General features: G+C 41.1%; 1 protein-coding gene across 3 annotated transcripts in view; it reads right to left on the bottom strand.

Moving 5' to 3' along the window:
* Window positions 1-318: 318 nt before the first annotated feature.
* The window catches only part of STX17 (syntaxin 17), a 67,671-nt gene continuing 52,194 nt past the window's right edge, over window positions 319-15,795 (bottom strand). For all 3 annotated transcript variants that reach the window (XM_075125509.1, XM_075125508.1, XM_048839429.2), the window contains 4 exons: window positions 6,873-6,991; window positions 6,742-6,792; window positions 3,364-3,450; window positions 319-2,635 (listed from right to left, as the gene is read on the bottom strand). In XM_075125509.1, coding sequence (XP_074981610.1) covers window positions 2,396-2,635; window positions 3,364-3,450; window positions 6,742-6,792; window positions 6,873-6,991 — 497 coding nt within the window. In that variant the 3' untranslated portion in view covers window positions 319-2,395. The remainder of the gene's footprint in view (window positions 2,636-3,363; window positions 3,451-6,741; window positions 6,793-6,872; window positions 6,992-15,795) is intronic.

Genomic DNA, 15,795 nt, shown 5'->3' on the forward strand with positions numbered 1-15,795 from the left:
GGAGAAGTTTAAAGGTAAAGACTATCAGCTAAGGAAAGAAACAGCCTAGTGTAACAATTATTACAAGTCCATCAGCAGAGCTTACAGTCACAGTTCATGCATTTAAAGGAAGTTTTTCTTAGGCGTCATGAGCAAATGAGCTAGATGACACAGGAGGTCCTTTCCACTCCATCTGGTTCTATAGATGTCGGCACTTTAGCTTCTACAGTGCAGTTTTGTCAATTTATATGTTAGTGATTACTTGTGAAAACCATTCTTGTGTACACAGGCTCAGGGAAGCTCAGTCTTGCTTAACAGAGACATCTGAACAGCTGCACATTTGGGTTCACATTTTTATTTTACAGGTAATTAATAAATTATGTAATTAAGAAAGAAAGACCCTATACAGGAAACTTGTGCTCAGACGAACAGTCGCTTACAATATTTAGGCACCAAAACCCATAATCCCACCATTAGAAGACAATTACGTCCACAGACTGTGCCAAATCCTTTGTTGCAGTGGTGCTCCATTTTTGTTGTTGTTAAACGTGATGCAGTGGCAATTCCCTGCTGGGCTATGGAGCACCCAACAACATTGTGTAATGAAGCTCCACTTAAGCAACCTTTTTTTTTTTTTTTTTTTAGAGATTTATTTTGTACAGTCAAGCAGGTCTCAGGGAAGATGAGACCACTTGAGATCTTAAAGAAGCAATGGCATAGCCTGTGTTCTCCCTCAAGGCACTAACAGCAGTGCTGGAATGGGGATGGCAGACATGGCTTGCCACGATAGACTATCCAGGGTTGGGTGAAATTTAAAACTTGTTAAAAGCCATATTTAAAGATGGGAGGTGCAGAGAGGGAATAGTGCTCCAAGTGAAAATCAAGCAAACAGGATAAATGAACAGCAGATCTCCAGAGGAAGACTAGCTAACTATCCATGCTGGCAGCTGTGAGCAAGAATACTACAGAGAACACCAGCAAACCTTGAGTCCTGGAGAAATGCTATGCTGAGCTAAAAGTCTACTAAGAATAAAGAATACAACCTAGTAGAAGTGATCCAGTGGAAACTGAGGAAAGAACTAAACAGTTGTGTGGCAGGAGAGAGCAAGAAGCATACCTGACCAGCCCATACATAAGCACTAGGTGAACCCACCACATCTGACTACATCAACATTACTGAAACTGTGATCAGATCACCTACTGGTGGCACCACCTGACAAGTTACTGGTGAGTTCACCAGGACTGTCAGCTTCACAGTCCTTTGTCTTCCAGATGTGACGGTTGTAGGTCACAAAGTGACACTAAATCTCCACTACATCCTTGAATAGGTGGAATGGGAATAAAGGACTGAGGAGTTGACATTGCTATAAACAGCAGCCAATGTCTTTATTGAATGATCTTCTGTCCTGTCCCACCACTGTTTTGATGGAGGCAGGCTGTGAACAAGACATGCAGGAAAAAGGGGAAGAGCATCTGAGCAAGTGCTTCTTAAACAGATGGGGGGGGGGGTGTTTAACCCCACAAAGCAGCTTTCAAATACAGGCTGGGAGGAGAACAACCAAGGAATGCTACCTCTCCTAGCACAAGCAATCCCCTGGGATTTTGGCGGAGGGGGGGGGGCTGTTTGAAGAGGGAGAGAAGGGCCTGGATTTGAAAAAGAAAACCAGCTGGATTTTAAAGACATGGATACAAAAGAAAGATAGAAAACATGACATTTCTTTAAAAAGAGCAGAGTGAATTTAGTGCTCTAGAAAGGGAGGGGAGCAGCACCACGACTTTGGTAGAGTTTGATAATGCAAGCAGGTGCTGGGTTTAGTTATGCTTTTGCCACAGCTGAAACAATGTGATTTAACCTTAACCCTCAGGCCCCATTGCCAGTCTGTGCATCTGTTGAGGAGAGCAAAGACAGTCACACCAGACTGTATGGGGGCTTGGGCAGACAGACAAATGAAGAGTAAAACCAGCTCATTTTTAACATTTGATCAGAACCAAACTGTGAAGTTTAAAAGACAGAGGGGAGTACTAATAGTGTACTGATCTTTGAAATCACTTAATAAAAGTGCTCCAAACCTTAGGCCCCTCAGGTTTTTTGGTAAGAATGCTCCAAAGCCTTTCATAATGTGTTCTCGATTCTCAACTAAACCCACTCCAGTAGCATCCTACAAAATAAGGGGTGAATTTGGCACACAACCCATGATTCCTTAGGGCTGCAGATTTTTTTATGATGAAAATGTATTCCTTACGGCTTTCAAAATTACAGGACTGACAGTACGTATCTCACCACCCACTTCACCCCTCCCAAACAGCAACACAGTTGTCAAAACTCACGACAGACTTATGTTCAAAGTGAAGACTGCATGTCTGTCGTCATCACTGGGACTATTACTTCCAGTCCTAGTCACACTGAAATCTTACTTCAGCTGGATTTTTTGTCACTTCGGCTAGGGAGGTCTGGACAGCTGGAAGAGAGCTCCTCAATCATTTTCTGTTTTCTTCTCTGTATCAATTTTCCACCTGTGAAGCCCAATACCCCACCACCAAGTGCAGCTGCAATTCCTGCCACTTTGAAGCCTGCAAGGAGACCAATAGGACCCCCCACCACTCCACCAATGAGTGCACCTGCCACAGGCAAAGCTGCCAGCTTATATTTTGCAGCCTGTAAAAGAAAAAAAATCTGTTTAGAACACACACCTGTGGTGATGTGCATTTCCCCCTCATTACTCTTGGCAATACACCTCGAATTCTTGGTGCATAAATAAACCTTACAAATTACAGTTTTTTTAAAATACACTATTCCACAGTAAGAGAGAATGTGCCCAACTGCTTCAAACTTGAGCTATCCCATATATGCAGTAGGAAAACAGATCATTTTAATTGCTATTGGTTGATTTTATTTGCAATATAAAATCCACTATCTGGCCTACATAATTCAAACAAATGTAAGAATTGTAATCTGCCCAGAAACTTTCCACTAACATGCCGAAGCTCTATTTGCGGGTTGTTAAAAACTATTAGTGATATAAATGTGGTTTAGTATCATAGCAGCATGTGTCCCAGGTATCCTTTCATGTCACGCTCATTTGACTCTTCTGAGCCAACCAGTGAACACTCTGCTGCCTGGTTTTGTAGGTATTCCACTGAAAGCAGCAGCAGAACAGCCATCTAATGAGGCTTTAGGCCAAAGAAATTTTGTTCTGGCAGACTGCATGTAATAGAACATTACAAGAGATTGATTTTTTTTTTTCACGACCTATGTGTCATTTCTTCCTTATTTCCTTAATTGCTGGTTCCCTCAGCATTAAAGACGGCAGATCAATTGGGTTAATACAGAAGATTGCTGGGAGGCAGAGTACCATTGATTCACCAGCGGGAATAGATCCCTACCTTCCCCAAGTTTTTGGTTCCCTCTTCAACATTCACAGTAGCACTGTTGACATGGTCTTCAATCCTGTCAATCTTCTCCTGCTGAGACTAGATGCAAAGGAATGAGGAGTGAGGTTACCTGCTGGGAAGCAGCAGTAAGCCAATACACACTATTTTAATGCCTGTAATCAGGGCCCCACAGCAGCTTTCATCTGCTACACACTCTAGCCATGCAGCCTTAATGGTAGTTCATTAATAGCATCTGATAAACCAAGCTGTAAGTACAAAACCACTTCCAAAAAAGAATGTAACTATGAGGTAATAAAATGGAGTGTTATTATACAGAGTATTGATACGGTTAAAGAAAGAGCAGACTAAAATGTATTCTTATTTAATCTACTGTTATATGAATGGATGAATTTGCATCTCAGGGAAAAATCCAATAAATCCAAACAAGTATTTATGCTTCATGCTGAGTTTCATACTCAAAACAATTCCTTTTCTAATAAGTGTGGGTACAAGGCAGGCACACATTGTATTACACACAACATTTCCTTGATTGATTAAAGAAATCCCAAAAGCCATGATTTACCTATGAAACTATATTACGTTAACGTAACCCTACCGATCTAATCTCCCGACTATGCTGAAAATACACCGAAATTGCACATCCATCCTCTGCTTTATGTTTGTTTAATTTATGCAAAAATGCTCCACTTTCCCCAGTCAGTCACACACTTACTGCGAGCCCCCTTGAGCTTTCGGTGAGCAGCCTCCCTCAGCTGCTAGTTGGAAATGAGATACTTCTTCCCATCTTTTGTAAACCACAGCAGGACCCCAGTCTCATTCCGTCACAAAGCACAATAGGCTGACCAGCATGCAGTTTAAAATGTTCTGAATTTAAGATCTCTGTTCAGAACAAGCTTTGTTTTAATCTTTCTAGCGCAATGGCTGAGCCCAGTTCTGTCAGAAGTGGTGTAATGAATGTCTGTGGCAGACATGTAATAAGCCATGTGTATAATGGGAACTGATGATCTTGTGATTAAGAAGTGGGAATCAGGCGCCGAGTTTATAGTCCAAGCTCTGCCACAGTCCTCGAGACCCTGGGAAACTTCTGTGACTCAGTTTCCCTGTTTAAAGGAATAGAGAGAATACTCTCTCGGCTCTCAAGGGTATAGCGAGTCTTCAGTCATCATAAAGTGCTTTGAGATCCTCAGATGGAACACACAATAGAACAGCAAGGTATTGTCAATATGTATTGCATTCTACAGCAGTATCTCAGCCACACAAACTCAGGGTTCATATTTCTCTGCCAATTTTAACAGAAGAGCAACAGCAGCCCTGAGAAGATGGTGTTCTGTCTCCACTTCTTCCTGCTCTCTCTTCATCTCCCACCTTGTTTCTCTTACTTAGACTGTAACTTCATTATTTCTAAACCAGGACTTGGGCCATATTGTGATGCTGTGATATTTTCTGGGGAAGCAGTCAAAGTGTCTGAAAATCCTATAGGTATCAATCTTCCAAAGGTGATGAGCCCACTAACCTCCACTGAAGTCACTGTAGGTCAGGCCCATATTATGCATGAGCAGTGCATAATTTTCCACTTAAAAAAACCCAAAACAGCCTATTGAGATGTGCACCCAATAACGATAGTTTTAACCACTGATAACTAACTAGGGTGCCGTGTTTGGAGGGCACCCAAACAGTGTTTCCACCCACGTGTTTTTACACATACAGCCAGATGGAAAGAGATACTGACCATTAACGATGCATTACTGACTTAACCTATACTTAACCTAAATTGTTTTTAGGCACTCAAACCAATTTATGCATCCTCATAAGGAAGGTGAACCAATTTAACCGAACAGTTTCTAAACCCATGTAAATTAAATCACTGCAATTTCTGTGTGTACACAATCTATCACGAGGCAGATGAGAGATAGAATAGATGGCTCATGTGTGCGCATACAGAGTTTCTTTCCACCACAACATCTCGCAGGAGAGAAGAATGTGGGTGAAACTTCAGATCCTTCCCTGAAGTCCTGACTAAGTAAGCAAAAACACAAATCATGTTCAGTGGAGTCTCTCTTGGACTTCTCACCACAACCAGAAATGCTGAGAATGTGTGGAAACCAGTAGGAAAACTGTTCTAATGTTCACGCTCTCCAGTGGTTAGTATGATGCAAAGGGAACCTGACAAAGGAATTTGGATTGAAAACTATCCCCATCAGCAGCTTCTGTGTCGGCAAAAATTAAAGACTATGGAGCAGCTAACAGTAGTTTCTTTAAAGTAAGGAATCAAGATACAAAGAAAAATTGCCAAGACAGGATCAGAATCAACAGGGCTCAGTGGTCAAGAGGCATGCAGCATGGAAGCTGTTGATACACAGAGAGAATAGCATTAGTGTCTGTTATTCCCCAGCAAGCTTCACAGACCTCCTCATGGTGAGGCAATTAAGCATGTTAAGACAGTGCTACTGAATGCTCCTAATTGCTGCAACATGGTGCGTGAAAACCAAGGGTGAAGAGGGGACCTACCTTAAAACTCACTCCTTGAGAATGTAATGTAAATCTTTATCCTGAAAACCTCATGAGGGCTTTCAATACAGTACTGCAGTGTAACATGACAACATTCTTAAATGGACACTGTCAAAATAGACAGTGGATAGTGAGGCAAATTCCTTACCCCGGTTATTAATAGTTTAGATGATCAAAGGTCATTTAGCTCCAATGAACTAGCACATGCTCCTGTTCCTCTCTTAACAAAATGGAAGTTTTATCTATTGACCTCAGGGGCCTGATCCTCACACTACTGATTTTTCTTCTTCGTCAAAGAATCTAGATTTTCCAAAAAGGGGGAATCTGACTTTAGTGGGAGTTTACATGTAAAAGGAATGCAGAACCAAGCCCAAGAGTTTGGGTCTAGCTTTTGTACTGTTATCTCCCCCAAACGCCTATATTTTATTGAAATGCATAAGGATGTGTGCACGTATGTATACATACTATTTAAGAAAGTGCCAGATTGACAGACTTGGAAACATGAGTTCTCTACAGTATTTATCCATAGACAAAATACAGCACAGACATCCAGAGTGCAAACTTCCCTCGCAGCCTTGAAATCCTGATTAGGAAGGACCATTCTATGACTCCATTCAGTCACTGTCATTTTCCTGAAGCTACTAACAAGGGCAAAATGTGACAGGACTTCTGTGCCCTAATAAGTGGGCTGAGACAATTTCATATTAGGCTGCTGAAAAGCCATTGGATAGTAGCAACTTAGTCTGACTTCAGATCAGCGACAAAAGTCTCCACTATCTCTTTACCAATTATTTGAGCCACTCAGTCCTCCAGGCTTTGTCTTTATCAATTCTTTATCTAGAGTTTTAGATTAATACTTACATTGACTAGTAAAGAGAAGTCAGTCACCAACTGGCTGAGTTGAATCAAGTCCTACAAATAAAAAATGATTTCTTATATATTTGCTTAAAGAAAAGGAACTTAAATGGGAATATAAGGGAGCTCCAACGTACCTCTTCTAAAGTTTCCCATGATTCAGCAGCATTTTCATCCTGAGGAATTTCAGGGAGTGGGGAGTACACCTGAATAAAATTCTGAGAAGTGTCCACAGCTCCAGTGTTATACAAAGGCTCTGAGTGAAAACATGATATTTATAAATGCATGTATTCTATTAGAAAACAGGTTGCAAAAAATTCTTTGTCTTCCCATATCTTAATATCATTTGAGAATAACATGACAATTGACCCAATTCAAGCCAGATAATAGCCCTAAAAAGTTTATACGAGCAAAGTTCTATTCTGAACACCACAAATCTTATTTAAAAAATTGTGCTTCCCCCCCAAAATATTAAATTTCTTAGAACAGACACACTCCCCAGGTTTGCTCTGAAAACAATTATCAAACTATGCTACTTAATTCGGGTTTAATTCATTTTGTATGGATTATGTATTTTAAAATTTAGCAAAAGAATCTAAAGCCTGGGCTAAGCACTTTTTATTTATATAGGATAGATATAAACAAATAATTCATGAAATCAGAGCGATGGTTCACATAGTTACGGTTAAGTGCACCATCGATTTGATTTCTAGTCCATCTTTCCCACTCTGAGCCAGCAGGAACTAGGAAAGGACAACCCGCTAAAGAAGAAGAACAATGAAACCCTGCTAACACTAATAAAAGAGTAGTAGAGTGTTGCTCAATTCTAAACCCTAAGACCAGTTAGATAACAGCACCTTGATTACAACAATGGGCTTTTAAGAGGCTGAAAGTATGGAAGAGGGATGTCAAATACGTGACGAGAATGCCCTCCCCCCTCTCCTCTCCATATACACACACAAAGGAACACAGATGTGGGGCGGGGGGAGACAGGGGATGCTATTTTGCAAGGAACAGCTAGAAAGGTCACTTTATAAAGTAAAGTAATCAACCAGAACCTTGTGCATCTCTCTTACATCAACTGTACTTGGTAAGTGATACAATGGAGACTGAACAAGATACGCTTCCAAAACCTTCATAACAAATTCAGGTTTGGTCAAAGCAACGAGAATAGTGAACTCTAGTTCTTTTATTCCCCTAGTTTTAAGGTTTTTCCCTTCTCTCAATAATTCTATATTAAGTCTTTTATATAACATCACTGTGGAAATAAAACTAAATTAATACTTAGTTTTGAAGGAGGCATGGCCTAGTGATCTGAGCACAAGGCAGGGAGCTAGGAAGCAGGCTGCAATCCAACACTGGATACCTTTGTGACCATGGGAAAGTCGCTTAAGGCCCAATTTTTCAGAGATGCTGCTCACTAAGTTCTCATTGGCTTTAACTGGAGTTGTGAGTGACCAGCTCTTCTGAAAAAAATCAAGCCATTCAACCTTTTGGTCTCAGTTTCCCTATCTGTAAAAGAGGATATTACTAATAATCGTACAACTTGTGTGGCACGTCTGAAGTAGCGCACTGTACAGCAAAAGAATTTCTGCGGTGTAATAAAAAGCTCCCAACAAATACAAGTCAAACAATAGATACAGGCTACCAAGATCTGTAAGATGACTAGCTCAACCGTATTATCTGCTTCAGACACCTCTGCAATAGTATAAAGACATGTTGGAAGGGGTGAAGTGTCAATTTTAAACCCTACGTTTTCTTGCTTTTGAAGGTTTAAAGAGCAATATCAGTTATTAAATGAAGTTGGAGGCAGTTTATTTACATTCTGATTAACACACATATTGCTCTGGAAGCCTTAACACCACACTCTCTCTTCTTTCCACATGTTAAAGAACAGTTAGATACAGCAGCCTTATTGATTACATGCCTTTCCCATTTAGAATGTAAGCTCCTTGGGCCTGGTCTGCCATTTACTATATTTTGCAGAGCACCTAGTACAATGAAGTTCGGACTTGGCTGAGACCACTAGGTACTACAATAATATAAGTCTTAAATAATAATATAAAGCCACACAAGGGTGGATAAAAACGGGGAGGGGGGGGAGAGGAGTTATAAAAAATTAGAAATAGGATCTTTTATTTCAATTAGATTTTTGCTGATTGTCTTTTTTATTTACATATTTGAAATTTAATTTTAATTTATGATAAACTACATGTACTATAATCCATTAGAATAATTTAAATTAAAAATATGTATGTTGTATCAATGAGCCTTCCTCAGATTTTAATGAGGTAAAGGGTGTTGCTTTTTTAATTATCTACAGAATCAGGGGGAAACCAATCTAATGTTTGAGGTCAACTCAAGGTTTATAAATATGTCGTAAGGGTATATGCTGCATTAAAAATCTATATTATTTTCACTCTTTACAATGGAGCACGTTATTTACTTTTTTCCAAATGTTTAAGTACTTTCAGTTTCTGTTGTACAGAAAAGCTTTTGCCTCAGTCACTTTTGGTTTCAATTTAGGTAGCAAGTGCACAAAGAAAATTATCTTCCTTTGGACTAGTTCATTCAAAACTGAGAAACAAAAAGGGAGCTGAAAAAGCAGGAAGGCTTGTTTTCCTCTTCCAGTCTCTGAATAAAAAACAGATGGGAGATGAAGGACATGGGGCCAGATTTTCAAAGGTATTTAGGTACCAAAAGATGCAGCTAGGTCTAGTCAGATTTTCAAAAACAACTAAGCAGGTTAGGCTCCTGATTCCCATTGTTTTCAAGGCCCACTGATTTAGTTAGGGGCCTAAGGGGATTTTTGAAAGTGTGTGAATAGATCAGGTACCTATTTGTTCTTTAGACACCCGAATACATTTGAAAATCTGGCCTATGGTGACCAGAAACAATCTGTCAATTCACCAACTACAGTTCAAACTTCTTTTGATAAATCAGATAGTTTTAAATGCAAAACATGTTTTAATAAAAACTTACTTTTTTTCTTATGTAGCCAACACTTTTAAGGTGGTTTTATTTAACTCATAAACAATTTTAAAATGTATATTTTAATTTAATTCCAATTTCCATCCAAATGCAGCTTGACGTGAATCCCAAATAAAAATTTATTAATTACCCGGTATATAAGAAACATGTCTCTCAACATTTTCTGACATTTTTGACATTAAAAAATGTCAAAATTAAGAATCTGAATAGATGTATGGCAAACTATATAATTGCTTAAATGTGTGCAGATATGGTGTGTCCTGCTGGTACGCAAAAAATTACCAAATTTTGTGTAAAGGCTATATTTGGGTGCAAATCAGAATGTTTAAATGGTTACCAACCAATGAGAATAAACCCTCCATTAGGAAAATAACTAAAACTTACAAATTCAAAACAATCAATTATTTAAATTAAAGTTTGCTGCTTGGTGATTTAAATTAATCCATCCTGCAGGCAACCATCACTGAAATAAGAGTCTTTCACAAATAGTTTTTAAGAACTGCACAAATATACGTATCCCATCATATATATGGTATTTGGGGGAAAAGATGGTTCAAAACAGTGCAAATCTTGGGCCTAACAACCTTGACAGTTTAAACGTTTGCTTAGTAGAAAACAATGCAGTTAAGGTTATATTCCCTGTGATTCAGACCTTAATGTTATTTAAATGTACCTTGATTGCTTATATTAGGCTTGATCTCCAGCAAAGTTCTGTGAAGCTCAAAAACTTACTTCTTCCATCAACAGAAGTTGGTGCCATAAGAGATATTACCTCACCCACCTTATCTCTGTCATACGCCCAGGCCTGGCAGAATTCAATTTTTTTTAAAATAATTTCAACAGATAATATTAATGGTTATTGTTAGGCCTTCCTTTCTATTTTTAATCAATCTAAATTTTCACAGTTACAGGAAATAATGGGGGCCAGGGACAGACAATTATTTAATAACAGTAGTTGTTGAGATTCAAAAAGTTAAAGCTTTATAAAGCTGTTACATAAGAACGGCCATACTGGGTCACACCAACGGTCCATCCAGTCCAGTGTCCTGTCTTCTGACAGTGGCCAATGCCAGGTGCCCCAGAGGGAATGAACAGAACAGGTAATCATCATGTAATCCATCCCCTATCACCCATTCCCAGCTTCTGGCAAACAGAGGCTAGGGACACCATCCCTGCCCATCTTGGCTAATAGCCATTGAATTTATCTCCATGAATTTATCTAGTTCTTTTTTGAACCCTGTTATAGTCTATAAGGCTATAAGAAATGCTACTGCTAAGCAGAATAGACACTTACAGAGTACTAGTAAGAGAATTGAAAGAGAAGAGAAAGGGAAGGATGGGAAAAAAAACCCCAATAATATATTTGTTCTCTTAGCTAAAAAGAACAGTCTTTTTTACAAAACAACTTTGGCATGAAACAAAAATACAACACTTCATACCTAACCAGCAGCTTTGTTTCAGTGACATGAAACCCGGGAGATTAGCCTGTAACATTGAACATTGTAAACAGATTAGCAAAAGATCAGTCTTTTATAGGGCTAAATTAATTTCTGGTGAAATTCCAAAGAGAGCTACATCAGGGATGAATTTGGTCATTTGAATTTTTGTTGTTGAACTATGCCTGACGCTGGTGGCTGACGTGAATCAATGGTGTATGCTGTTGTAGATCTGAAGGCTAGGACTATAACAGGGTTTAAAAGAGAACTGGATAAATTCATGGAGGTTAAGTCCATTAATGGCTATTAGCCAGGATGGGTAAGGAGTGGTGTCCCTAGCCTTCACAACATCCTCTGGCAAAGGCTTCACAGGTTGACTGTGCATTGTGTGAAGAAATACTTCCTTTTGTTTGTTTTAAATCTGCTGCCTATTAATTGCATTGAGTGACCCCTAATTCTTGTGTTATGAGAAGGAGTAAATAACACTTCCGTATTCACTTTCTCCACATCACTTGAGATTTTATAGACCTCTATCATATACCCCCTTAGTCGTCTCTGTTAAAACACAGATTGTCAACATCACATTAAAATATACAATGTAAATATCCTTAAACTATTTCTCAAACAGCATTTTTCTTACTTTACATATCTGTAAATTCTGATTATCCATGGGAAATATTTTTTCCATCAGTTTGAATGTACGATGAAATTGACGCTTACCAGTATTTCCCGAAAAAACCCTAATTCTTCCAATAATCACTACCCCATGCAGAGTGTCAGATGTACTACATGTACATACAAACACATTTGGTAAAAAAAGATTCCTTTTAAGGAACAGCAATATTAAATATCTATTTTGGGGAAATGAAGAAAGTACCTCAGCCTTAAATAAAAGCACATAACACATTAATGCCTCAGCAATACACAAAAATAAAAAAAATAAAACTGCCCAAGCATCTCTGACTTAGTTCACATTGGTGCAACAGACCAATGTTGTCTGCTTTCTGCCATGGAAATACTGATTGAGATCTACAACAGCATACACCACTGATTCACGTCAGCCACCAGCGTTTTTTTGCTAGTACCGACCTTAGCTGTTTTGCACCAGCTAACAGGAACACTGGGTGTCTGGGACTTGAAGTGGGTGCCCATGCTTCAGGGCCTAATGCAGAGGTGGGCAAACTACTCCCCAGGGGCCACATCTGGCCCACGGGACCATCCTGCCCCCGGCCCTTCCCCCACAGCCTCAGCTTGCCGTGCCACCAGTGCTCTGGGTGGTGGGAATGCGAGCTCCTGCCAGGCAGCGCAGCTGCGAGAGCCACCAGCCTGCCCCGGTGCTCTAGACTGTGCAGCGCTATGGCTGCTCCAGCCGGGCGGTGCGACTGCCAGTCCTGGTGCTCTGAGCAGCATGGTAAGCGTGCGGGGAGTTCAATAAGGGGCAGGGGGTCGCGGGGGGCAGTCAGGGAACAGGGGGCGGTTGAATGGGGCAGAGGTTTGGGGAAGTGCAGGACAGTCAGGAGACAGGGAGCAGGGGACAGGAAGGGTTGGATGGGGGTGGAGTCCCGGGGGGGCAGTTAGGGGCGGGGGGTCCTGGGAGGGGGCAGTCAAGGGACAAGGAGCAGGGGGGGTTGGATGGGTTGAGGATTCTGAGGGGGGCAGTCAGGAGGCAGGAAGTGGGAGGGGGTGGATAGGGCGCAGAGCCAGGCTGTTTGGGGAGGCACAGCCTTCCCTACCCAGCCCTCCATACAGTTTCGGAACCCCAATGTGGCCCTCAAGCCAAAAAGTTTGTGCACCCCTGGTCTAATGCTCCCCTCACTGATTTCTCAAGAAGGTACAACTTCAACTATCAGGGTCAAAAAGGAACAGCATACTGAGCAGCAGGCTGGTACATGGCTATCACTAAGACAAAAAAGGCAGCAGCTATGGCCATCTATAAGTGGGATGAGTCTGTCATAGGATGATCTGGGTTTGAAGCCTGAGGGTACTGAATGCACCATTTTAGATTAAGGTGGGGTACAAAGCGCTGAGGAGAAAGTACATTTAAAAAAATTTTTTTTGCAACAAATTAATAAAAAGGAGGGTGGGGGGAAGAATTTATTGGGAATTAACCCAAGCTAACTGACTAGAAGAAGTCACAAGAAGAAAATTCCACTAAGGAGTAGAGGGCGAACTCTGCTTTCCAACTGATGGTAAGAGGGAACCAAAGGACGGTTGCGGCCATTCCGCACTTTATGCTCTAAGGGTGAAGGCAGGGGGTCAAGAGGACTTTGGTAAAGACCTTTGAGGTGGCAGAGGGGCCAAAGGGTAAGGATGCAATACTGATAGTGGTCTCTGCCCAATCACAAAATTTGAAAACATCCATGTGAGGGGTGTATGACAATATGAACATAAGTTTCCTATAGGTCAAGGGAGACAAACCAGTCTACAACATCCTGCACATTACCTGGAGTGAGAGCCCTGCATAACAGGTTACAATTAATGCCCCACATACGCTTGCATGACAACAGCCCTCACTATGGATTTTCCACCTCTAAAATGATTTTCCACTGACTGATAGCAATCCAGCTTTGCAAGCTTCCACGGTGCGATCACCACTTGCTTCTCAGTTGTCAATGCAGCTTTCATTCTGTTGTCCATGCTCAAATGTGGCATACAGATCCAGGAACGCGGCCTTTTGCACCGGCAAGTACTGCAGCCACTTATCATCCCAAACCTCCATCATAATGCAATCCCACCAGTCAGTTGCTTATTTTTTAGGCCCAGAAGCAGTCGTGTAGCTGATCTGTAAATGCCATCAACCTTGAATTGTTTTTCATTATGTCCCTTACCAATCTGTCCTCAAAGAAATTATCATGTGCCCTTTTGTTGTGGTACTTCTTGCAGTTCTGCAAGTGCCAGAGGATTGTTTGTCCTGCATTTGCAGCATCAATGACAACAGTGCAGAGCTGTGTGGGCTCCACTCTTCTGACTGAGATGTCGGATAGCGACAAGTGCTTTGTGGGTGTGTGGGATTTTAAAAAGGCAAAAAAATTATGGGTTAGTCAATAACCACCTCATGGTATTATGAGATAGTGAAAGTTGCATGATAGGAACTTCACCTTGTGCTCCCAGCCCCGCAACAGGAGTCGTGTGCGCCCCACAACACATTGTGAATATTCCCCAAAAGGCATTGCACTGGAATACGTACCCCTGGTGCACTGCACTTAGCATCAATGCAAGCAGCTAAGTATGCACACACATGTGTGATATACTAACCGCAGCAGCTTTACACTGACATAACTTGTGTCGACCAAAGTTTGTAGTCTATACATGGCCTTAGCCAGCATTACATATTTTACACTTGTCAAATAAAACCGTTTATCAGTTATTCAAGAATAAAGAAGCTTCCTAAGCAGAACTGTGGACAGAGGAAAAGCCTCTTAAGTAAGATGGCCTGTAAAATAGCTTGCCCCCAATTGCCTCCTCCAAGCTGACCCTATTCTGCACCAGATTAGGATGTCCCACCACTGAGTTTTAGTGACATAAAGAGCCTTTAATGACTTCTCCATATTAAAGAATATTTCACACCTCATAAGAAGGCTCTGTTGTTACCTAGCAGCTCTATCTTCTTGGGGAACCAGGGCACAGTATCCAGCCTGTTTGACTCACAAAAGACCTTCCCCTCTCTTCCCTCAAGTCTTTGCTTGAACCAAATCTGCATCAGAAGAAAGATTTACAAAAAGCAATGAAAAGGCAGTGTGAGACGCACCTAAACCCTTGGGATAAAGATGACATAATTAAGGAAACTCCCCTAACCCCATTTGCATAGAAGATGGGACAAGGAGGCATCTCCAGTAGCATACAGAATGGAGAACAGAGATTCCAAGGTAAGAACCGCATGGAACTCTGGGACCAGAAAAGCAGGGAAGCACTGCATGATGGAGGATCTCTGCTCCAGATGTTAATGAACCCACACCTGCACACACCCAGCTCAGTAGTTATCAGACCAACTCTAGTAATAAATCCTTTATTGTTATCCAAAATAGTGAAGTTCCCTAATTGCATTGTGAGCTCCCTCCAAGGAACACTGCCCAAAGCCAGGAATGATCAGCTGCCATGTCTAGCCTGAACAAAACAACTTTGGTATTCTCCCTTGCTTACACATAAATCTAGTGTTCTCCCTTGAACCATTGTTGCTTCTCGACAAAAACCCCTATCCATGCTCAAGTAAGTGTTCTGATGCCTGGATCCAAAATCTGCATCAGTTCCATTGAGACTTCATCTTCTCCTGACTGATCGTGATGGAGGCTCTGCTTCACTCCAGGACTCCAGACCCTCAGCTACCACCACCACCTCGAATCCCCGATCAATTCAAACGTCATGGAGTGGTGAGAACCCAGCTCTCTCTCTCTCGGGATAGCCTTCTGACCCTGACTTGTGTGATGAGTTGTTTTCTAAACCTGATTTTTATAATCAAGTTTAAGTTAGATTTAATATTGTAACTGTTTTGTTTGTTTGGCTCCCCTATGGTTATAAGCTGGCAATAAATAACTTTCGTGATTAAGCTGGTTGCTTCTTTCTCTCTGTCTCCCCCTTCTCCTCCCCCCAGCCTCCCCATGGGTGTTTTTTGGTTTCCTCATTCACTCTGCAGCAA

Source organism: Caretta caretta, chromosome 2, assembly GCF_965140235.1.
Source record: "Caretta caretta isolate rCarCar2 chromosome 2, rCarCar1.hap1, whole genome shotgun sequence".
In the NCBI taxonomy this organism is placed as follows: Eukaryota; Metazoa; Chordata; order Testudines; family Cheloniidae; genus Caretta; species Caretta caretta.